The following is a 24,797-nucleotide window of genomic DNA, read 5'->3' on the forward strand; positions in this document are numbered from 1 at the left end:
CAAAGGATATTTTTATCAGCGCTGTCTTGCAATCAGCACACGAAAACAGCTTTTTTTTTTCCTTTAAAGCCACTTCCCTTTTATGTTTTACCTTCTGAAAGAAGAAAACCCTCTTTGGCTGAAACACAGGAGCTGTTTGAAGCAGCGTCACTTTGTTCAAACCTCGCTCTTCCCGGAAGGTGGCTGTGGCACCTTCCCCGCGCTGCCACGTTCTGTTCTCCAGCCAAAGCTGGCTTGAAAAGGCTCCGATCAAAAAGAGCAGGAAAATCATTTTTAAAAACCCCCAAAACGAACAAAGAACACCTTTCCCCCCATTTTCCTTCAAATTAATGCCGCTTCCTTTGGCCCCGCTTGGCTTCAAACACTTTGCCATGGGAGGCAGCAGCCCCTGGGCTTCACCTGAGTGGAGAGAGGAGCTGCCCTCCCACGAGCTGGGCACATTTCCAAGGGGGTTTTGCTCACCTTTGGACACCAACCTGTGACAAATTACTGTTTTTTCCCTGGTTAGTCTGCTTTCCCACCAAAACAGGCACAAAGGGCTGGAAGTGCAGCTTCTCTGCAAAGCACAGGCCTCCAGTGTGGGTTTGTTCCTCTTGTTTTGTTTAAACACCTCCCAGTGGAGCTTTTCCTGGTTTTCAGCTGTGAAGAAGGGCTTCATCCAGCATCCCAGGGTAGCTACAGACACCCCTGGAAGTGTTTGCCCCATCCCTACAAGTGTCCAAGGCCAGGTTGGATGGAACGTGGAGCAGCCTGGGACAGTGGAAGGTGTCCCACGGGGGGGAACCAGATGAGCGTTGAGGTCCCTTCCATCCCAAAACGTTCTGGGATTCCATGATCCCCATTCTCCTCCCTCCAGGAAATTCCCTCTGCAAACACAGCAGCTCTGGCAGCTGATGATGGGGAGGGTTAAGATAAATGTTATCCCCCTCTGATGTCTGAGAGGCACAAGGAGCAGTTTGAAAGGTGTTTCCACCCCTAAAGTCCAATATTCATCACCTGCAGCCCTCCTGAGTTGCCTTCCCCCTTGTTTTCGGGTGTCCATCCTGAGCAGACCCCCCACCCACAGCTGCAAATCTTGATTTTAACCAGGATGGCAGGATGTGGACACCATTTCACTGAATAAATCAGTTCCTGTGATTTTGTGTCTTCTCTGCCACCTGGCTCATCCTTCCACACCACCTGCAGGAATTTCTTCCCATTCTGAGGAAGCTTTTCCCCACCCCACCCCATAAATCTTCCTTGAGACCCCAAGCTGCTCAGCCTCACCAGGCCAGGACCAAAGGGCAGCCCCAGCCCTCTCCGGCCCTGGGTCCTCAAAATTACCCCTGTACTCAAAAATTCAACATCTTTTGCTTTTATCACCAGGTGATCCAAGTCTGCTCCCCCCAGACCTTCAACTCGAGCAAGAGACTTCTATTGTTGGGAGGGCACTCACAGGGCCCTTCCTGAGGCTCCAGGAGCTTCTGGGGTTTCCAGAGGGAAGGGCACCATCTCCAAGGACACAACATCTCTGTATGACCTTCACCTGTGACAAACACAACCCCAGCTGACGGAGAACTCTACTCTCAACATCTCCTTCTACTGGAAAGAGCCCCAAAAGGTCTCTGGAATCAGCCCATGGCTCAAATTCCAAGTGACTGCACTGCTCCAAATCCACCATCACGTCCATCACCTTCATCCCTTCCAGAGACCATCCTTACAAAAAGGGAGTGCACAAGGAATTCCATTTTCCCCAAATGAATCAACATTTTCTGCATTCACTTTGTTCTCAGGACACACTTCAGGTCACACCCAAGCCCTGCACAAAAAGGACGATGGAAGAAAAGGGTCTGTGTTGAGTTATACATTTTTATTTTCTAATAGGTACAATACTAAAATAAACACAAATTAAAAAAAAGTTTTATTAAAACAAAACTGTACAAAAAAGCAGTTATACTACATTTTAATTACAGAACAGTCTACTGTCCAAAAGGCACTAATCCAGAATAGGAGATACAATGATACAGGACTCATTTGAACTATTTTAATCAATACAATAGAGCACTTGTTTCTCTGTCCATTCACATACAGAAACAAGGACTTTTGCTACAGTCATTACACATTGTTATAAATATGAGCCCTACGTGGAAAGGTGCAGTATCGCTCTCCCTGGGCCGTGGGTCGGCTCTAACAAAGACAGGGATTAAATTAAAAAAAAGGGAACAAAAAAGGGGCACAGGGGGAGAGGCTGATGGTTCGTTTTTGCAGCAGCTGCCACCAGGGGAAGGAGTGATGGACATTGACCCTCCCCTGAATTTCAGATGGAGGCTGGACCAGTTTCCTCAAGGGTCTGTGGTGGGCCTGAAGGTGAACTTCCATCACCTCCTGCCCAAAGCTTTGCATCAGTTACTCCATCCTGTTCCATCCAGGTTCCTTTGGCCCTTTCTTTCCCTGGAGAGTTCTCTGTGATGGATAAACAACAATTCCCAAGCACACCAACGGTTCTCAGGTTTCCTACACTATTCCTTTTCTCCTTGCAGGGAGCCATCAGCACCTTGCAGATAAAGGCAGTGACTGGGAGAAGAGTTTGGAATGATGTTCTCAACACTCAGTGCCTTCACTGCAAGGGCATCTGGTGTAAGATGGAGCCCTCTCAAGGCTGCTCCAACTTTCTCAAAGCAATGGGCCAAAGTGCCCCAAAGCCACCAGGGGTGCTGGGGTGGATGCTCCTGAGAGGGAGTTACAACCCATCACCTCCCAACCCTCCTTCCTGACAGCCAAGCTCCCCAAGTGCACCAGCGTGGGGAACACGAGCTGCTTCCTCCATCCCCCGTGGGGGTGTCACTGAGCTTCACCCCCTGAGACTTCCCCAGCACTTTCTTCTCCACAAGCAACTTCCCACCACGAGGATCTGCTCATCCTCCCTCCCAACCTATCCAATCCATTGTTTTTCCCCCAAAATGTCAGGCTGAGGAGCAGCAGCAGACCATGGACATGTGTTTAGGGAACAACTACCACACAGGAGTCAACCAGCACATGAATATTCAACTTCATGAGGAGGAGCAGCGGCACAAGGCGCCCAGGAAATGACACATCTCATCTTTCAGCTGAAGGAGCAGCCCTTAAGATCAAGACCAGGGTGGATCTGAAGGGTCTGATGATGATGATGATGATGATGATGATGGGCATCACCTGACCCGTTCCCCGTGGAGGAAGGAGGTCAGACACGCGGCAGGAGAGGGATACTGCACCTTTGGAACAGTGTCATACACATAAGACAAAGACAGGCATCTGGATGTTAACAAAAATAAGTAACAAAGAAATATGATTAAACAAAATCTCTTCTCACATCATCCTATACTACATCCTCCTTCTGCTTAGCAGAAAATTGTACGTACACAAAAATACAAATACACAATTTTGTAGAACAGTCTGATTTTAATATATTTATATATATTTATATTTATATGAGTGGCAGGTTAGTTCATTATATAGAGCTTTTTGCACTTTTGGCTCATATGCAACAAGGCTTTATAAATTCAGCTTTAGCTTTCATTCAGGTTTTATAGCTTCTTGAACATTTGTTTTCACATTTAAAGCAGCATCCAATTTGCAAGAGGAGTTGGTGGTGGCTACAGCAAGGATCAGGTCAAGAGGTTATTTGGGGGCTGGGGGGGAGGAGAATATACATTCCAGTGTGTGTGTGTGTGTGTGTGTGTGTGCGCTAGTGCTCATGGAAAACAGACCAGAGGGTGACCACACCACTCCAGGATCCCATGGTTACCTCTTGAGGTAGGCAGGACACCTACAGCAGATGAGACACAGGGCCCAGCTGGGGCAAACCAGCAGCTGGGCGGGAGATGCCGACGGAGGAAGGGACAGGGCAGGGATGGGACACGGCTCGTCTGGGTGTCACTGACACATCTGGGGACACTGAAGTGACAGGAGGCAGCTGGAGCCATCCCAGCACAGCCCAAAGAGGAGATGCACGGCTGGCACCCACCCCCAAGCTGAGGTCACGGTGGGACAAAGTCAAGACACACAAAATTTGGATGTGAGGAACCTCCCCAGCCTTCGCTGGGGTTTTGCTCCGCTTTTGTGTGGCTCCGAGGCTGTTCCACCATCCCCTCACCTGTGGGTTTGCAACACTCAACTACAGCATCCACCTGCTGCCACCAACATCCACTGCCAGTGACAGTCACTTTTCAGGGAAAATACCACTTCCAAAAGGCATCTCGGAGCAGGGCCAAGGGTCTGTGTGTGCCACGGGCTCCACCAACAGTGGATTTCCATCAGAAATGTCCTGATTTCCATCAGGACCCCAGCAATGGATTCCCACAGGATCACTGCTTCTACCAACACCCATCCACTCCCCAGAGGCTGAGCTTCTGCTCTCTGCAGAGATGTCCTCACAGCTTTGCTTGCCAACAATCCTTTCCCAGGCTTTCCCACCTCGGATGTCAAAACATTTTGTTGCTAATGAAAACTAAAACATCTACACACAGATTGCTTTCATTTGCTGAAACCTTAAGTGGTACTAAAACACCTCCATAGTGTTCTGTTACCTCCTTTCACTCTGGTCAGAAGAAATCCTACTTTAATGTGATTTTTTGAACTATCACTGATACCTTTTTTCTTCAAACCCACATAAAATTCTCACCTTTACAAAATTATAACCACCTGCCAATAGTTAGGATTATTTTGACAAAATGTTGAGCAGGTGCCACTAAGATAAACCTAGAAATAAATAAGAATATAGGAAGAAACTGCCTTTGGGATTCCAGAGAGGTTTTGGCTGCTCCATCCCTGGAAATGTTCCAGGTTGGGTTGGACAGGGCTTGGAGCAACCTGGAATAGTGGGAGGTGTCCCTGCCCACGGCAGGGCATGGAACTGGATGATTTTTAAGGTTTTTTCCAACCCAAACCATTCTGTGATTCCTAAGGAAGTGATTAAAGAAGCACATCAGCTTTTTCCACCCAGACCTGGTTTTCCAGAGGTGGATGTTTATCCCACAGAGCTCTTTGTATCTGCAATCCAAGAGGCAGTTTTGTACTGAAGTCTATCCAAGCTTCCCCCCTCTTTGCCATCCACCCCAAATCAGAGATTGCAAACATTTGGCTGAGAAATGAGATTCCCCCCAAAAGACTGAGAACCAAGGGGGGCAGCACGAGGAAAGAACGGGGAATTTTTTCCAGCCGGATTCTGCCGGGCTCTGGACTCGTTGGAGGGATGTGCGGAGGGATGCAGGGAGGGCTCTTTTCTTAAAGAGGGAAATGAGGTCTAATCCTATTCCTCCAGCTCACTCTGGAGTCCTATTCCTCACTTAGGCACTTTTTAAATTGACACTAAGAAAAAAAAAAACCAAAATGAAAGAAGTACTGCACATATCTCACACTTCCCCGGCTCTCGGCAGCCTTGGGAAGATCATAAAGACCAAGAGGAAGACAGCCAAGGCAATTTGTCAGGAAAACAGTGCTCCCCACGGCCACAACTGACTTTGACTCGTCACCCTTTGACAGAAGTGCTGTGGAACTAAACCGAGTTTAAACCTGGTATTCCTGGGTTATCTTTAAGGGCACAGCCTGTCCCTCGGTGCCACAATGACATCGCGTCACCCCACAGGACCTGACTTCCAAAGGGACACGGGGCTCTCCCAGCCTAAACCAGCAGCACTGGTGGGAGAAGGGCAGCCCAGAACCATCTAGAACTCTCGCAGCAAGATCAGGGAGGCTTGGATGAGATTCAGAAAGACATTCCTGGAGCCAAAAGCAAGGAGGAAAGGGGGTGTTTTTGGGTTTGTACTGGGTGATGGAATGGGAGATCTGTCCCTCCCGAAAGACCAAACACGGCTCTGACCCCACAGCAACCAAAACCCAGTAAGCAGCTTCAGGTCAGCACAAGGCTCAGGATGACACCCAAATTCACACAGAAGCCAAAAAAAAAAAAAAAAAAAAAAAAAGCACTGGATAACACTGAAAGATGGGGGAAGCTCAAATTCCAAACTCTGCTTTCACTGTATTTTTCATTTGGAAAAGTGACTTCAAGATTCTCCAATGATTTTCAAACCTAAACCAATGTATGAATGAAACCAAAAAGCTACTCTGGCTGCAATGAGTGATCCCCAGCCCTGGATAAATGAAGTGTCACAGGGAAGCAGCAGGTTCCTGGGAAAGCTGTGCAAATCCAGGGATCCGGTCCCAAACACCCACAGTAAAAGTGGGCACCCAAACCAGGAAAATCCACTGCTCCAATTAAGGTTCCAACACAAAGGCAAAATAAACTGGAGCAAAAAAGGCCAGGCTGGACAGGGCTTGGAGCAACCTGGGATAGGGGAAGGTGTCCCTGCCCACGGCAGGGGGTGGCACTGGATGAGCTTTGAGGTCCCTTCCAACCCAAACCACTCCATGATTCCATGAAAAAAATGCTTCCACCTGGTCCCTCTCCCATGGTCCAAACACCTCATTTCACACAGGATGGGGCAAGTGAAGAACCTGCTGTAAACTGGCTGAATTTATGAGATGGTTCTTCTTTTAAGTGGCCAAAGTGGATAAAATTGTTCCTATTTATTCCATAATATTCTTAGACTTCAAGTAAGTAACGGATACAGCACCATCTAAAAGGCCAAAGGAAAGAGGAATGTCTCCCAGTAAACAAATCTTCCCAGTAAAAAAAAGACAATCCAAGTAATGATAAAAAATTACACTTAAAAACTACCATTTCTATGATTTTCTAATCATCTGAACTGCAAGGAGGAAGGGAGAAGGGTCTGAGGGCTGGGAAACCCCAGAGCAGAGAGTCTGGAAGCTTCTGCCCTACACTGGATTGCTTTTTATAGGGTGGAAACAATACAAATCCCTTACTTGGAGGCTGCAAGGACAACAGGTTCAGGTCAGAGCACTTCAGGATAGGCAAATCAGATAAAAAAGGATTATCAGGGTGTGAAGGAGCTCGGATGAAAGATAAATAATTTCTGTGAGAAGCAGTGAAATTTGGAAAAATAATGTGACAAATTCAGTACCAAGAATCAACTTCAGAGGGAAGCAAACGGCTCAGAGCAGTTGAGGAGGGACAGCTCAGACTCTCCACAGGAATTCCTTCAAGGAATACAGGCTCCACGGAGGAAATAAGGAGACATCAGTTTAGCCAGAGGGCTTGTCCTGGCTGTGGGATTTTTTGAAGCCATCTGACAATGGTATTGTGAAAATCAGCTGCTGAGGCGCTGCAGCCCAAAGAAACGGTTGTGACAGATTAAATTCTGTTTATGCTGAGTTTTTGGGGTAATGGTGAAAGATTTTTATCTTTATGGAATAGGAACTGGGGTTAGAGACATAAGGCACGACGTGTTCTCTCATGGAAAGTTCTTGCTGCAGAGAACCCCTCCAGAACTCAAATCTCTATAAATTATTCAATATTCTGAACAAGTTCTAAAGGTAAAAGACACATTTTATCTCTTTGGAGTCACAGATTTACAATTAAGGCCAGAAGGGACCAGTCTGTCACCTACAAGGAGACCCTGAATGTTGGGTGGCCTCCCACAATCCTGATGCAAACTCCCCATTCCATCTACTTCATTAAAAAAAGAAATTAAAAAATTAAATGAAAACCCCAAACCAAACCCTACCTGAAAGTGCCCCTTTATTCTGCATCACTCTTTACAAATTTTATCACATATATCCAATGGATTTATAAACATTCCCTCATCTCCACAGCATTTATCTTCTCCAAGGACCTGGAGAAAAAGGATTGAGACTCAAAAAGCTCTAAGGGAAGAAAGAGTTGGGCAAATGAAGTGCTCTGAAGGAAGGGAGTGGGGAACTAAAGTGTTAGAATGGAACTGTTCCTGCCCACGAGCAGCCGTGTGCCAAGGTGGGAATGTTTGGTTAAACTGAAAGGCAACTGCAGGGAGAGCTTCCAGCACATTCCAGGGCCTAAAGGGGCTCCAACAGAGCTGCAGAGGGACTCTGGATAAGGGACAGAGGGACAGGACACAGGGAATGGCTTCCCAGTGCCAGAGGGCAGGGATGGATGGGATATTGGGAAGGAATTCCTGGCTGTGAGGGCGTGGCTGGGATAGAATTCCCAGAGAAGCTGTGGCTGCCCCAGGATCCCTGGAAGTGTCCAAGGCCAGGCTGGACAGGGCTTGGAGCAACCTGGGATAGTGAAGGTGTCCCTGCCCATGGCAGGGGGTGGAATGAGATAGGATTTAATGTCCCTTCCCACCCAAACCGTTCTGGGATTCTCTGAAGCACCTCTGTGAGAAACTGAACAAAAGCAGGGCTCAGCTTCCAGTAACAGCTCCTAAACCACTTCAGTTCTCTCATCAACATCCCAAGGTGTTTCTCCTTTCCAGGGAGCAGTTCCAGATTTTGTGCAATACCCCTGGGTCTTTCCCACCATCTTGAATTCCTTCACTATTCCAAACCCAAACTTATCCCATTCCATCCCACTGGGAACAGAGATGCTCCTGCTGCTGTTTTCATTCCATAATTTCATCAATTTTTTCAAGGTAAGAACAGCTTGGATGTGTCAGGGATAGTCTGTGGCATTTGGGGCTTGAAAAGATCTGCTCATAATGCATAAATGCATTGGAAAACCTGGCCAGTGAGCTGATATTTGGAATTCCTGGCTCTGGTTAGCTCCTGAAGGATATTTTCCATCCTGTCCCTACAGCCCTGTCAAAGACAGAGAGCAGCAACTTCATCAGCAGGCAGGCAGACTTAAAAAAAAAATTATATCCAAAGTCAAATGTGTTTTGAGGAATGGAATAAATGCTTAATATTCTTAATGGAATATACTGGGTGAGAAATATTAATTAATAATTTACTTTCATTATCTCTTTGCCCTCCTTGAGCGATCTGATGGATAAACTGTGTAAGTAAAATGTATTTTTAAATCTCAAATGATGTCAAATATATCTCAGAAGGCTGAATCCAACCTCTTAATTAAAGAGGTGGGTTATTTAAGCTACATATGCCATCTTGCCATAACATGGAAGACTTTAATTAGTTAAGGAGAAGGGAGAGGAGGATGGGAAGCTGAATTGAGGCCAGTGACAGCAGCAAGTTGAGTATCTAAAAATGTATTTTCTAAAAAAGAAGTTGTTCCCATTGCTACTGTGAGTGTAGTGGTGGGAACTGTGCTGGAAGAACTGAAGTACCCACAGCCACAGGTCTGCTCTGAACTGGGATTCACAAAGATTTCAGTACAAAGAAGCTGAGAAGTAACTGGAAGATTTAAATAAGAGCCTAAGGAAGTCCCTAAATTCTTTAGCGAGTTAGGAACCTGGTAAGTTTTACTAAATTTGACTCAGAGTCCCTCTAAGCATCCTTACATGCCAAAAAAATGTGGAAACCTGCGTGGTAAGTGGAGAACAGCACTGTGGAAAAAAATCTGGTCAAGAAACTTAAGGGCAAAAATGGAGCACAGGCTCTGCAGTGCTCAGTGGGCAACAGATACTCACAAAAACAGATTTAGAAGGCACAGAACTCCCTAGGGCAGAAGCTTTTGGAGAATCTAGCAACAGATCAGGGGAAAATAATGCTATTTTGGGTCACCACCAGATATCCTGGGTGAATGGCAGGGACGGTGTTCAGCCAAATCTCTTGTGAGGGGATATTTTAAGATTTTTTAAGGAAAAAGGGGAGTTAGCTCCTATCACTACACTGTGTTAACTGACAGAGCGGAGAGCTGGAGGGGAACATGGCAACAAGTGCTGGTAAGGCTTCCAAAGAGACACTGGGAATGGGAATTTGGAGTGGCACCCAAGAACCAGGGACATTCCCTGCTCCAAGGAACTGGAATTTGGAGGGGCAACCAAGAGCTGGGGACATTCCTGCTCCAAGGAACCCTCCACCTGCAGACAGGTGAAAACTCGGGATGAGTCCAGTGGAGTTCATGGCTCATCCTCTCCAACTCCACAACTCCACAATGAGCCAGAAGAGCTAAACCAGGCCCTGGGCAATCTGTCCCCAGGCTGTCACACAACCAAATGTCCTCTTTGTCTCCCAAACTCACTGGGAGTGACACGCACGTGGAGCTGGGAACAGAAAATCAGGAGGAGCAGCTTTGCATAGAAAACTGAACTCGGTTCAGTCCCTGCTGTTGTAAGTAACCATTCATTGAGGTCATTATTTAAGTTTACAGAGGAGCTGTGTTCCAAGTGTCACTAATAACACTGGTATTAAAGAGAATTAGGGGGTGGGAGATCTCCTGTTTTCAATCACAGAAAAGACAGAAATCCTTTTAATCACGGCCATGCCAATCCCTGTCATTCTAAAGCTGCTAATTACCCGTCAGGGACACCCAGCCATTCAAAAGAGCTGCCATCACTGTGACTGCCATACTCCCATGCACTTATCCTGCCCATCCCAATTACCCTGGCTGCAGCCTGAAAGGATTGAGCACAAGTGTGCTGGATGTTTTGATCAGCAGAACACACCCGCTGCCATTGAGCAGAGAGGGAATAAATGGCAGAGGGAGGCTTCTGCCAAGGCAGCTGAGGGAGAGATGCTCTGCACATACAGAAACATCAAAGGCCCATCACCAGCCCGCTCCAGCTCAATGGCTTCAGTTCACTCCTGCTTGAGCTGTCGGCTGGAGCACTCCAGACCTTCCTGAAAGAATGGAAAAGAGCTCCATGCTGCAGCCATCAAACCCATTGGTTCTTTTTCTGCATCAGCCTGATTAAAAGGGGCATTTAAAAGGTTTTTGTGAGTTTTCCCCTGTGTTTCAAATGGCAAATCCTATTCTAGCTCCATGGCAGTGGGGCTGCACCATCCTTGGAAGTGTCCAAGGCCAGGTTGGATGGGGCTTGGAGCAACCTGGGATAGTGGAAGATGTCCCTGCCCAAGGCAGGGGGGTGGAACTGGATGCTCTTTAAAATCCCTTCCCACTCAAGCCATTCCATGATTCTCTGATATAAACTACAAAACAATTCCAGGCTATTTTTAAGTGACAAAACCTAAGGCCAAGGATAGTGACAAATCCTTTAGTAAAGGGTTTGAATTTTTCTCCCTCTGCCTCACTGCTGCCACTGAGATAAACTTCCATTGGTTTGATTTGCTTTACATTTGTTGGACAAAAACCAACATCAAATCGCTGTCACCTTACTGACAGCCCTCAAAACACCCAACCACGCTCTTCTAGTTGTAACACATTTCTCACAAAGGAAAAAAGATAATTTCAGTGTATTTTAAATTTGGATTTTAGCTGCCATCTCTAGAATGCCTCTGGTTTTCATGAATGTGCAACATCTTTAGTCAGACAGTTTAAACCCCATAAATTTGACAGCAGAAAGAGAGGGTGAAATGAAGGTTTTAGGGCTGTACCAAACCCCTTTTGGCCAAGAACTGATCCAGTATCCTGAGTAAATACCTCAGCTGCTCAAATGCCCAAGGGGGAATGTTTTAGGGTGAAATCTCCCTGTAACTCTTCTTGGGAACTGCAAGGTATTTTTTTGGTCAGACCATCAACCTTCCCTTCCAAGGAATCACAGTGAAAACTCCACAAAACTCCACTAAAGTAGCTGGGATCAGGATCCAACCCCTGACTGCTGCTACAAACACACAAAATCCGGGTAATGAACACATATTAAGGTCACTGACATATGTAACACAACTTTAAGACCAATCCTGCCAACAAAGATTCCTGCCAAATGCCAAAAGCTGCATCAAACCTAAGATTATTGCCTACAAGCTTAAGACTTTGATCAAAAGAATATCATCCAGTTAAAGAACTTCAAAGAGTGCAAGAGCTACTTGAGTGGGAAAACTCAGATAAAGTAAGAGCAAAGTTTTGACAAAACCCCCTAAAGTTTGCTGGTAACTACACAATGAATTTGAAAGAAGCTGATGAGCACTGGGAAGTGGTGGCTACACCATGACAGAGCTGGAGTGGGAGGAGGGACATTATTAAAAATTATAATTAAAATGAGTAGAGATAAAGCAGGGGACAGGTTGGAAATCATCTCCAACTGAACACCCACAGCTCAGGACTATGGGCAGAGTCTCACACTGAATTTAGTAATTTCCAAAGGAAAGTGTGACTCCAGCTTTGGATTCCAGTTAGGACCACACACAGGGAACCAACATCCTGCATCAAGGCAGCAATTTTGAAAATACTTAGACCAATCGATACGAAAAATAAAACCTATTTCAGCTACCACACTGTTTTTCCTAGAAGTGGCCAACAGCAAACACTTAAGGAAAGGAGGATCCAAGTTAGCACAATCACACTTTTTCCCAGTCAAACCCTTTCAGCTTCTAATAATCACCAATTTGTGATTTACTGACCCAGAATTTCTGGCTTATCACAGTAGTCACCAGTGGGCTTGAGTTAACCCCAATTTTTCCTGACATAGGTTCAGCTATGTGGAATTTTTCACTTGCACTCACAGCAGCAAGACAAAGATAAATCTTCACAAATGAAGGCAAAAACTGATCTACAAATCACAAATGTTACAAAACCATGAAAACTTACCAGTCTGATGTTAGGCAATGAAACAAACAGAGTAAGTCAAATATCCCTGAAGAACTGTGTAAACAGAGCAAATAATTAATGAAATCTCTAACTTATGGCTTGATTGGAGTCTGGAGCCAGACCCTGCAAATAAAGCTCCTCTCTATTAGTAAACTAGAAAAGATAATTTTTATGAACAGCAAAACAGAAAAAACCCTCAACAAATTAAGAGAACTTTTAAAAGAAGTCAACATGTACAAATCAGAACTAGGGAACACAACCTGAGCAGGTGTGCACAGAATCAGAGAATAATTTAGGTCAGAAGAGACATCTGGAGGTCTCTAATCCAACCCTGTCCAGTTGAGTTTTGAATATACCCAAGGATGGGAATTTCACTGCCTTTCTGGGCCACTGTCCTACCACTGAGCATGAAAATTCTATTTATACCCATCTGGGATTTTCCTTAATGCAGCTTTAGCCCTCTGCCCCTCAGGTTTTTGCTGTGCACCTCTGAGGAGAGCCTGGCTCCGTCTTCTCGGAATCACAGAATATCCTGAGTTGGAAGAGACCCAGAAGGATCATCAAAGTCCAACTCCTGACCCTGCACTGGACCCCCAAGTTAAAACTAATTTATTAAGACAGTTAAACCCCAAAATCTGGGATATCCCCAGAGCCAGCCTGGACAAACCCAGCTCCTGCAATCTCCCACCACGCACCATGCGCTCCAGCCCTCCCATCTCCCCGCTCCTGCCCACACCATGGTCCCAAAAATGATGGACAGAGGGGACTAAACCCTTTCCATGACCTCCTGAAGGCTCTCAATGAGATTCCTTAATTGCTACAAGGGTGCAATGCAAATTCACATCCAGCACAGATTTCACTACGACCACATGTGTGTCTGCAGAGTATTTAGAAGATCAACAGAAAACAAATTTGCTGATTTTGATCAACTCATAAGGCTTTTGCAAACGTTTGGGATCTCATATTTCAGGAAAAAGGTGGGAGAACTAAAAAAAGCCCAACACCAAAACAATCCAGAAAAGAAGTGGAGGTAGAAATTGTTGTTTTAAGAAGACGGTCAGAGACAACAACTCAAGTAAAAGGACTTTATGAGGGACAAAATATCAGCCACAACTCACTCTACGAAGGTAAAAGCAATCTGTGACCATCACAGATGAGGAGCTTCTTAAATTAACTTCTTCTCTGTTCACAGAACAAAAAGGTAGCTCGGATCTGCTACCAGAGCCACTTCAAGGGAACCCACAGAGAACAAACTGCAGTGACTCCAGACTGCCTACAACAAACTGCCACTCCACTGCAGTGCTACAAAAATGAGGATTCATTTCCTAGGAAATCCACAGACAGAAAGACAAAGATGACTCCAACATGGTGGAAAACCCCCCAGAAGAAAGGCTGAATTCCAGGACACACCCTCCACCAATTCTTTCACTTACTCCAGATCACACTCGCTTGTCTTGGTACCACCACACCAGCATCTGTCCCATTACAGATAATTCACCTCAAACCAAAAAGGGATTCACCAACTTCAAATGGCTCACTCTGAACTTCCAGATGAAGGGAACAGCCTGCCAGGAGCAACCTGGGGACAGCTGAGGTCCCACTCATTCCTCATGCCCCTCCATGGCCAAAGAGAAGCCAGAACAGACACACCCCAAACACAGACCCCACGGAACCAAGGGGTTGATACCCCAGATATTTGATATTTTCCCTGGTAAAATGATTATGTGGGAAGGCAGAAAACTGGTATTTACCGGGAAGCTACATCCCAGGAGGATCTGCCCATCTCCAGTCGCTCACAAGGGGTTTTCTACCTGTTTAACCTTCAGAGAAGATACTGGTGTGGGATGTCAGCAGATTCCTGACAGAGAGTAACAGAATTAAGACCAGATTATTCTACATTAGATGGTACAGACACACAATTTCAGTGGTGTTACTTTGATCCTGCATCACATGAACCTATAATCAGGATACAGATGTTCTAGTATTACTTTTATTCTTCCCTATTGCTTTAAAAAGGCAAAGCCTCAAACAATGCCTTTTTTTTTTTTTTTACAGATACCATAGTAAGCAATATTTCTTTTAAAATTGCAGCTGTCCAACAGTTTGAGTCTGTTCTTTTTAAAATGAAACAGCCAGAACAAATGGTGGTGGCAAGCCCAACGTAAAGAGGTCATCGATTATTAAAATCTCCTTACTATAAATCGTGGATGTTGCTTGTCAGCTCAGTGTATGACTGTGGAATGAATAAGCAGGTAAAATTCCACTAAGGCTCGAGTTTGCTTGATCATTCTGCTGTGCAAAAATAGAAATAAAAGCTCTCCCCATCCTTTCACTCCTTAGTACCAAAACATTCATACAGGCAGTAAGAAAATAACTGCAGCGGTGCAATGGTCACTGATCCAAGTCCTGCCTTTCCTGAGTCTGCCCTGACTCTACTCACAAATTTGCCTACTCAAGAAATGCAATAAAACAGAAAAAAAAAGACAGCTTCATTCTGCTCCAGTGATCTATATCTAAGGAAAGCACATAAATTTTCCAATTAAATCCATAAGTGGAAGCCGAGGCCAAGCCCTACCTATAGATCTTCAAAGGGACAAAGAGGTGGCACCACGGTGCCCTCTGAGAGCACAGGATCTCCTCGGCACTTGGGGGAGCAGCTTGGTCCGGATGGACAGAGGGGAAGCTGATCTGGAGGGCTCAGCCTGGCTCAAAACCCGCTGAGCAGCCACACTGGAGGGGTCACGATGCTCTCTGAGAGTTCAGAGGGAGGAAGGGATGAGAACAAGGTAACAGCAACTTCCCTTCGCTCCACCTCGAAAGTGGAGGGGAGCGAAGGGAAACCCATCCTTCAGATCGAGCTGTTTTCCTCTCTTTAAGCTATTCCCACACAAACTGGGAAGATAAAGCAGAATGTGGAGGAATCGCTATGCAAACTTTTATATATGTACCTCTATACAAAAATTTCCATAGGTTTTAAATTTGTTCTCTGTTAATGTAACACAGCCCTGCCCGTCTCTAACACTTCCCGTGCTGTTTCCATCAAAATGTTTCCTCTTACCGGCAGCAACATATCATTTTATCAGGATGCCAGGAGATCATTTCCACACAATGCTAGCAGATGTAATTTTCTTAGATGCACACACAGTTCATCATTTAGATACTAGATGACAAGGTGATCGCAGGGTGACTCTGTAATGCAAGTTTGCTGTTTGGTATTTGGAATACTCAAATGATAAAAAAAAGACTTATCAAATATAAATATCTTTAAGAAAAAAGTAACAAAAGTGCTACATATGATCAAGGAAAACAATTCCATTAGTTCCTGCTACTTAGAGTAGGTTTGCTTTACAAATATTACCACATCCATTATCAGTATGGCTTCCAATTATTAATTAAATTGCTCGTAGCAGTAGAGCTTTCTCACACCTTAACAAAGACAGAGTAAAGAGAACACAAAACATTCACACCCCATTTCTCAGGTAAGAGATCCTCCTGCCTTTAAACAAACAAAAAAAGTTCATCTTTAGGAGAATATTTATGCTCTGATGGTTATCTAGCAAAGGTCAGATGTCGAATTCTCCAGTAACCTCTCAGGCTAGTCAGGACGTAGGCATTACTTACACAGACGTGTAAAAATCCACTCACCCATTTTAGGACCTTAAGAACCTTCCTGGAAAACACTGCTTTCGAAAGTGGCAAAGTGGAGAGGGGAGTAGGGTGGGGACAGAAAAGGTGAGAGAGGAGGAATTAAAGGTGAAATTGTTAATGACAGATGGGTAAGAGTCTAGACCTCTTCTGAGCAGGCACTGCCAGCCATGCCAAGAACGAGCAGTGGTTCTGAGAAGTGGACTGTTGTCCATTAGACATTCAGCTCATTTTTCATTTGATCCCAGGCTGGGCTTCAACCATGGTCCCAGAGGCAGAAGGCAGCACTTCTCCACTAAGCCACGCAGCTTGTGAGAGTAGAGGATGTCTGTGTTGAATATGTGAGCATCAACCGAAATGTGGGAATGTGTTTCCAATGGACATTCTCAGCACAGCACCCGAAAGTAAACGGAGTCACTGTATGACCAGTGAGGCACGGCTTATTGCAGCTGGAAATCATTTATTCCCATGCTGGAGTGGGGTTTCTAAGTGTTCTTTTTACTCTCTGTTGATACTCCCGATCTGGTGTCCATCGACCCTGTGCCACTACCTCAGCTTGCATCCTTTCAGTCTCAGGGAAGGGAAAGCGTACGGACTATCGGTTTCAACACGATCTCTAAGGTTATCCAAGATTTTAAGTGTAGCCTAAGACTTGTAATTGAGGGCTGTCTAAAATACCTGGAAGCACTTCGAATGCTAAGACAGAGCAGCAAGATTTTTTTGTGTTTTTGTTTTTATCTTTCTAGCCACTGGGGGCCGGGAGAGGGAGGTTGGTTGGTTGATTGATTATTTATTGGGAATTAATACTGAGAGAGTATATGCAAAGGCTGAGGGCACCATGCCATCTTCACAGAACAAGACCCTAACAGCTAACTGACGTACAAGAAACTGCAAAGTTATACTGTAAGAACACATATTAAGGACCGAGGAAAGTCTGCTAAGGTGCTACGTCTAAAACTAAGTTACTTCTTGCTTTGACCCTCCCCTTTCTTGGCATCAGTCGTCGTCGAGAGCCTCTGTCTTGATCTCGTTGGCTCCTTGCCGGGCCAGCGCCAGGATGGTGTGGTTGACTGCTGCCATCTCCACGGCTAAGGAAATGGGGTCTTGGTGGTCACTATGGCTAGTGCTGTCATCCTGGGAACCATGTGGGAAGGAGCAGAGAGAAGCAGGGTTATTCCACAAGTCCAAAACCACAGCGGAGAAAACAAATGCGCCAAGTGATCGTGGGGGGTCGGAGTGGTTTCACAAAGTGGGTTTAGGAATGACTTCTCTCACTGTGCAGACAAAAGTAAGCAAGGCAGGGAGTGGGGGACTCAGCTCTTTAGGAAAATACTGAATTATGAAGATAGAAGTGATACACAAGGGAAGTCAGGAAAGCAAATTAAGACAGGAATTACTGGGCACGGCACAGGTCCATGCTTATAGTTGGAAAATACAGTTCTGGTCACCCTCTTTAGGTCATCCCATGGGCATCCCTGTCCAGGGCAGGGGGTGGAAAGAGATGAACTTTAAGGTCCTTTCCAACCCAAAGCATTCTGTGGTTCTCTGATTCTATTTGATGCCGCAACAGAAGTCGAAAAGGCAGAGAAAACAACATCCCAAGGGAAGAGGTTTCCTCACTAGGAGAAGCTAAACAGAGTCAGGCCCTCCAGTTTGGGAAAGAAAAATGGCTGATGGTTGATATGATAAATGTTTATTACAAATAATTGGAAAATAAGAGGACAATTGTCCATGGTTTTTTATGATCTAACAAGCAAAGGCACTCGCTGGAATGATAACGTGTTCCATGGCAGCAGCAGGAAGCACTGCTTCACTTAGCACAGTTCAGTTCAGGATTCACTGATATTTACATCAGACAAAAGCAAAAATGGCTTTATAAGGCAGGGGTTTGACAAATCCAGGGAAAATCAGTCTGCTAGAAATTAGGGAAACTCAGGAAGCCTCTCAAAACTACTGAATTCCAGATGCTGGAAGCTACTAGAATGGAATGTATATTAGAGAACTACTTTTCCTGTAACTGCTACTATCGACCAGAACCAGGACACAAACTGAGCCTAACCCTTGGTCCAAGCCAGTATCCTGTGAAGACCTTGAATTCACAAAGGTGTTGGGAAAAAGATGCTGGAAAACTCTGGGAATGCTAGAAAATCAGTGACTGAAGGGGACTGGAACCACCATAAACCAAATATGGAACTTTGGGAAAAATCATGGTGTTTTCCCCTCTTTAAAACAGGGCACTAATAGTTATCCCCCTGTGATCTTGCAGGATTTTAAAATTATTTTTATTTACAGAAAGGAAATTATAAACATTTATCAGTCTCCCAACAGCCTTTAAGTGAGGAACTTGTGTGATTTAAAATTTAAAATGCACATAGAGCATTTTAAAAGTAAGACGATGGGTGGCAAATCTTGAGGAGGACAAAAAATGCGCCAGGATTTGGTAAAATCCTGAGGTTATTTAAAAAGATTCATTCATTTATAACAAGGGTCTGGTAAATACTTTGATGTCAAACACTTTTAGGGCCTCTCAGAAATCTCTACCATGGTGCAAATACAGAGCCCTAAAATCTGGGGGTTTAGGCACTTTGTCAGTATTTACATTAACTCTGTGTTCTGAAGTTTATTAAAGTTTAAGTGTTGCTGTGGAAAACAGAATTTCTGGGTTTAACAGCTAAGGGATGTTAAATGGTCATCAGGAGAACTTGCCATTTAATCTGCTTTGCTGCTAATGACTAATTACACCTCGTGGAGGAGCCCAGCCAAATTACTGAGAAATGTCATTTCTAAGGCCTCTAAACAAAGATCTTTAAATTTTAATAACCAATTTATTTTTCTTTTCAAACTATGCTGGTTAATGCACAGAAGAAAAATATAGTTTGGGAGTCTACATCATGCTCCACCTCAGTATTCTGGTCCTATATCTGTCTGACAGGGAATTTTCTGGGCTTGGCAGTGGTTTCTAAATATTTTATGGCAACCACAGAGCAGCTTCTCAACACTGAGAGCCACAAAAGTTGGTCCCACCAAATCTGCTGGTGCTGACCTATAAAAAGGGTCCCAATCCCCATCAGGAGCAGAGCAGCTGGGGATGCCTCTGCCAGGGATCTGCTGTACTGGGCCAGAGCCAAGTGTGCCAGGGACTCATTCCAGGACACTCAGCTGCTATTCTGCTCCACCAGCAGCCTTTGGAGAGGGAGAACTCCCTTCTTCTCCCAAAAGAGGCAGGGAAAAGTGATGCAGCCCAGCTGCTGGGGTAGCACAGAAACATCTCCTCTCAAAACCAGGTGAGTGAACTGGTCGAGTCACTGGTGCCAAGCACACATACAGCCCTGGGGGGTTTGGCCAACACTGGGAAAATTGGGAAGGGGATGCAATACCTGTCAGGAAGGTGTGTGAAGGAAGGGTCACCAACTTTAGGGTAGGTGAGGGCTCAGAGTGCGGGAAGGGGTATTCTTTTGCTAGAGAATTTAAAAAAGAAGTTGCTGTCAAGGGTTAAAAATAACCAAGAAAAAGAGAGAACAGGCAAGAATTAAAATGCAAAACCAACAACAACAAAAAAAAAGGACAGAAAATAGGTAAACAATCCAAACAGTGGCACATTGTTGCAGAACAATATGGAATAGGCCAAATAAAGGTCAGAGTTTAGTTACTCAAGCCCTTTCCCCCCCACCCTTCACCCTTTGTCTGTCAGTGTCTGAGGGATGATCCTGAGAAGCTCCTGAAAGGTTCTCCCACAGAACTGACAGAGGGAGCTTAGGACCTTCCAGAAGGGTGCTCAGTGCTCAGAATCTTGCTGGGAAAGGTTGGCACAAGGAATTCTGAAGTGTCCTGGGCAGGGCTCCCTCCTGCTCGTGTCTGGGGCTGGGTCAGCAGCTCACAGCAGGTGTGGCCCTGGCTAGAACGGGGCCTTTCTTGCAGAAAGAAATCAGAGGTGCAAGAGGTGCCCAGCTTTTCAGGGATAATTGCTGGTGCCTGACACACAGGACTGTGAAAGATTTGTCCATCCCTTCCTGAGGGAGGGTAACTCAGACTGCCAGGAAAGGAGAGCGAGGGTGTGGTGTGGCCCTGGCTGAGGTGAGGCTCTCTGGCCATGTCTCAGACATTGTGTGTGGTGTGAAGGGTGTAACTTGCTTGTTTGGAGCAGATCCTCCTGTCTTCTTCTACCTTCTCTGCTTCTCTGCCTCCCTCGGAACATCGTCCCTCCTCCTCCCCGTTGCGTACTTGCCAAGTGTCCTGTTGTGAGGCAACAAATCCATGTGGGTCAGTACTGGATGCTCACCCTTTCCCCATCACAATGACACAAAAGCCAAACAAAACAGGATTTTCAAGAGGCAAAAGGGCCTTTTTCGATGTGTTTGAGTTCTCCCTTTTTGGCCCATGAGGCTCCAGTGCTCACCTGCTCCGAGTAGTCGTTGCCATCCACGTCGTCGCTGTTGGAATGACCTCCCGGACTCTGTACATCTATTCCATGGCTCTCCAGGATTGCTGCTTCTTCGAAAAAAGCAAATGGATCCCTCATTTATCTGATGCATTGGAGTAGTTAAAGTAACTAGGTTTTTTCTCCCTTTTTCAGGAAGTTAGAATAACAAGGAACAGAGTTAGTTGTTAGCCCCTTCCTCTTCACTCTCCATTTTCTGGGAAGGCAGCACAGGTACAATCACTGGTTTGCCTGAAACCCTTCCCTGCCAACTACCAGACTTGTGAGTAAAAATCCCTGTTTTCCAGCCAGTCCTAATAGAAATCAGTGTAATTTCTAAGGTACTGGAGTGGCAAAGGCATTCCCTGTAAATCTTCCCCCGTAGTTTGGACAGGCAGGACTTGAGGGGGTGGGGAGTGTCTGAAAATAGATGGGAGAAATTTCTGAAAGCACTTCAGGGATTTGAAAACACACAAATCCATCTTCCAGTAGGATCCATATATCTAAAGCTCCCTTTGGTTCTTTTTAATCTCTTTCCAAACCTCCTCCCCAAACACTAAACTCCACCCACCTTGCACTGAGTTTGCTTTATTCCCCCGACCCCTTTGAGAAGCAATTTTCACTTGCAGAAAAATAAATTTAGTTAAACTTCAGTAATGTGTTAAATGATGTAAAAAGAGAGTTTTTTCTCATTCAAAAATAAGGCAAAATAGTGGAACATTTGAAATAATTAAAAATACTGGAAATGAGCAGGTATGGATGTCTGCTCACCTACTGCAAAAGTAATTCTGCATAATATCTAAGTAAGGGCATCAAATTGTTAATGAATGGCAGGAGTTTGTTGAATCCTGGCCACTGAGGTGATTTATTCTCCTTAGAATGTCTTATCCACTTTAGAGGGTCTCCTTCCTACAAGTTCAGAGTCACTTTGGATTTCCTGACAATCAGCTAAGAGCCCACAGGGTTAACACTGAAGTGATTTCTGTTTTATCCTGATCATCAGCAAAAAATACGGCTTTTTTCCAGCCACTTGTCCCTGGGCAAATCCTTGGAAAGCTGTCAGGGCCAGAGGTACAACCAGGATAAACACCACGCTAAGTTTGTGAACCTGCCAACATCTCTATCTCCCTTATTTACAATTTTCAGGTTTCATTTCAGATTTGAGTTTGGGTACTCAAAGGAAGGAAATAAAACTCTCCTTCCACCAACAAAATTCTCATTTTGCTTTTTAAAGCTGATCTTCCAGTAAAACTTTGTAACTGCATCACTTTTCCTGCTCCAATGACAGAATTCTACACATTACACATATTTTACCAAAAATCTGGAACAGCAAGAGACTCATTTTCGTAATTCCTCCACAATTCTCCTGAGGCTGTCAGCACCTCTGGTGTTCTCACTAATTTATTCTTACGTAGTTGTGACCTCCCCTGAGCAAGTCCCAAGCCTTGCAGGCAGGCTCTGTGATACATTACCGATATTGGCTCTCCTCTTGATCTCCTTCCTCCTGTTGGCAAACCAGTTGTACACTTTGAGGGAGGTAACTCGCTCCAAATCTGATAACTTTTTTCCTACGAAAGCAACAGAGGGAAAAATAATAGCACAGTGTTGTTACCCACTGAGTTCCAGAGAAGCTGTGGCTGCCACATCCTTGGAAGTGTCCAAGACCAGGCTGGATGGGGCTTGGAGCAACCTGGGATAGTGGAAGGTGTCCCTGTCCCTATCCTGGGATTGGAACTAGATGAGCTGTGAGGTCCCTGCTCACCCAAACAACTCTGGGATTCTATGGGATAAACCCCTGAAACACAGAGAGCACTGGCAAGTTATTGTAACTGAGAAAGAAGTGAATCTCGTGTGGGTCCTGTGTCCAGGTGCTGTGGCACTAACCACCAAATATCTCCTTTCTTCTGTTATTTAAAAACCTGAAATGCAGGAATTTCTTTGCAGCTTCAACCAACTCAATCCAGAGCCATGGGAGAATGAAGGGCTGTGCTTTTCCAGTTTGAGCATTCACTTGAGATTCCAAAAACTGAAATTCCAGCCACAGCCCTGCAACATACCCCATCCTTGGGGCTCCTTCTCTACACTCGGGATCTTTTGAGAGTACAAGGGTGGATGCTGGAAAGCAGGTCACTGGATTTTTACACTTAAACCAGCAAAAAAATTCCCAAAAACCAGAAGGCAGCTAAAGAAAATGATGCCTTTTTCTGGTCATCAGTAAAAAGAGGGAAGACTGGAGGGATTCAGTTTTTCAAGGACATCCTGGAAACCTCTTCAGTCGCCCTTGGCCCTATATAAAAAATTCCCCACATCTGCACCCTCAGACCTCTGCAGGCTACACAGGGATGAGCCCCCCCTGCTTCTGACTCCTCAAAGTTTATTTATTCAGCATACGAAACACCCATGTAATTGCAGCAATCTGCACACTTAAGTAAGTTAGGAGAGATGAGACAAGTGAAAGAAAGCAAACTCTGGAAATTGATAGCTTGGCTGCTGCCTAATGCTTTGCATCAGCACCACTGGCAATATTTTACTGCTCCCTGACACGGCCTTGCAGCACTTTGCTCCAAGTTGCTCCACAAACCAGCAGCACAGCCAGGAATCAAATCCTCAGCTCTCTGGTCCCCTACCTGATAAATTTTCCAGGGAAATTTTCAGCAGGTATTAGGGAAAAAGTACTTTGCCATGAGAGTGCTCAACATCGTGCAACAGGGGCCTGGAGGTGGGACAACCTTCAGTTCTGGAGATACTGAAAACTGAACAATCTTATCTAAGCTGGTCTTGCCTCACCAGATGATCTCCAGAGGTCACTTCCATTCTAAACTGGTCTGATCCTGTGTTATCCTGTGATCGTCCCAGCTCTCCAAAGCTCACTGAAAGGATAATAAGGTGAGGATCCATCTTTTCTCCCTTGGAACATAGGACAGGATGAGAAGAAACAGCCTCAAGTTGCACCAGAGGAAGTTTAGGTTGGATACTGGGAACAATTTCTTCATGGAAAGGGCTGTCCAGCCCTGGCACAGCTGCCCAGGGCAGTGCTGGAGTCCCCATCCCTGGAGAGATTTAAAATCCCTGTGGATGTGGCACCTGGGGACATGGGTCAGTGGTGGCCTTGGCAGTGCTGGGGGAGTGACTGGACTCAATGATCCCAGAGGCTTTTCCATCCTAAATAATTTTGTGATTCCATGTGCATGACTCATGCCTTAGCTGCCTTCTCATTAATTTTTATTCTGGTTTTACAAAATCTAAATATATCCAAAACACAAGTTCTGAAGTCTATGTAAATGTTTGGTTAGCAAAACTAAGCAAAGGCAGGTGCATCCACTAACACTGAATATTCATGCTCTTCTCCCAAGTATAACTCCTCCAGAAACTGGGAAAATGCAACTTGTTGACTCAAAGACAAGGTCCTCCATTAACACTCAGGTTCTAATATGAGATGCCTGTCTGGAAGCTGTCAAATATTGAAAAACACAAGAGCTGAGCTCCTTCCTCCTCCATGAATCTGCTTTATCAGTCAAAGGCTGATGACCTCGGAGGTCTTTTCCAACCCAAATGATTCTGTGATTCAGCAAACATCAGTCTGAGAACCCAAGATGGTGAAATCTTTGTTTTTGGGAAGGACCCCCCAGCAGCTCCTCACCTGGTTTTTGTATAACTGCATTACAGGCGTTGGCAATTTCTTCTCTCTTTGCCTCGTCAGGATATTGATTCTCATTGAAGTAACTGCAAAAGGGGGAAAAAACAAAGTTTCTAAGAAATCAGAGCATGAAGGCTCCAAAGCAGCTCCACTAAAAGGTGTCAGCTGCTGATTTATGCATCACTCTTCCAGAGGTACCACGGACACAGTGAATTTTATGGGTAAAGTAACATCAGCCTGCACTTAGGTCCACATGGAATGAAGGGAACTTCCCAAATCCCTCAGATAAATGAATATTACCTCAGCATTCAGAATATTGTACTAGGACACCCAAAAAAAGTAGGTAATTCCATGGATATCAGAGTGAAGACTGTCAAGTGAAGTATCATGTCTGAGACACCAGAGGCCTTTGACTTTATTATCATGTATTTATTGTTTTTCCCCTGACATACCCCTGAGGTAGAAGGAGCTGTTTAACACTTATTTTAACCCCTGTTCATAAATATTTGTTAATATATACATATCCACACATACTTTTAATATCTACATTATGCAAAACCCCACGAATACTGCAGAGACAGATATGGTGTGGAAATGTTATGAAATTACACAGGACAATTTCTAGAGTCAGATTATTTTTT

The 24,797-nt window shown here is 45.0% G+C and overlaps 1 protein-coding gene across 9 annotated transcripts in view; it reads right to left on the minus strand.

The window, feature by feature from the left end:
• Positions 1–1,834: 1,834 nt before the first annotated feature.
• Positions 1,835–24,797, minus strand: part of HMBOX1 (homeobox containing 1) — a 118,151-nt gene continuing 95,188 nt past the window's right edge. For 2 of the 9 annotated variants that reach the window (XM_069011858.1, XM_069011854.1), the window contains exons 7-11: positions 24,160–24,242; positions 21,992–22,087; positions 20,499–20,593; positions 20,234–20,335; positions 1,835–17,236 (exon numbers count right to left, since the gene is read on the minus strand). In XM_069011858.1, the coding sequence (XP_068867959.1) occupies positions 17,099–17,236; positions 20,234–20,335; positions 20,499–20,593; positions 21,992–22,087; positions 24,160–24,242 (514 nt within the window). In that variant the 3' untranslated portion in view covers positions 1,835–17,098. Of the gene's footprint in view, positions 17,237–19,479; positions 19,561–20,233; positions 20,336–20,498; positions 20,594–21,991; positions 22,088–24,159; positions 24,243–24,797 lie in introns of all 9 variants that reach the window. The other 7 variants (XR_011150068.1, XM_069011862.1, XM_069011861.1 and 4 more) reach the window with 7 other exon arrangements.

This window comes from Aphelocoma coerulescens, chromosome 3, assembly GCF_041296385.1.
Source record: "Aphelocoma coerulescens isolate FSJ_1873_10779 chromosome 3, UR_Acoe_1.0, whole genome shotgun sequence".
Classification (NCBI taxonomy): Eukaryota; Metazoa; Chordata; class Aves; order Passeriformes; family Corvidae; genus Aphelocoma; species Aphelocoma coerulescens.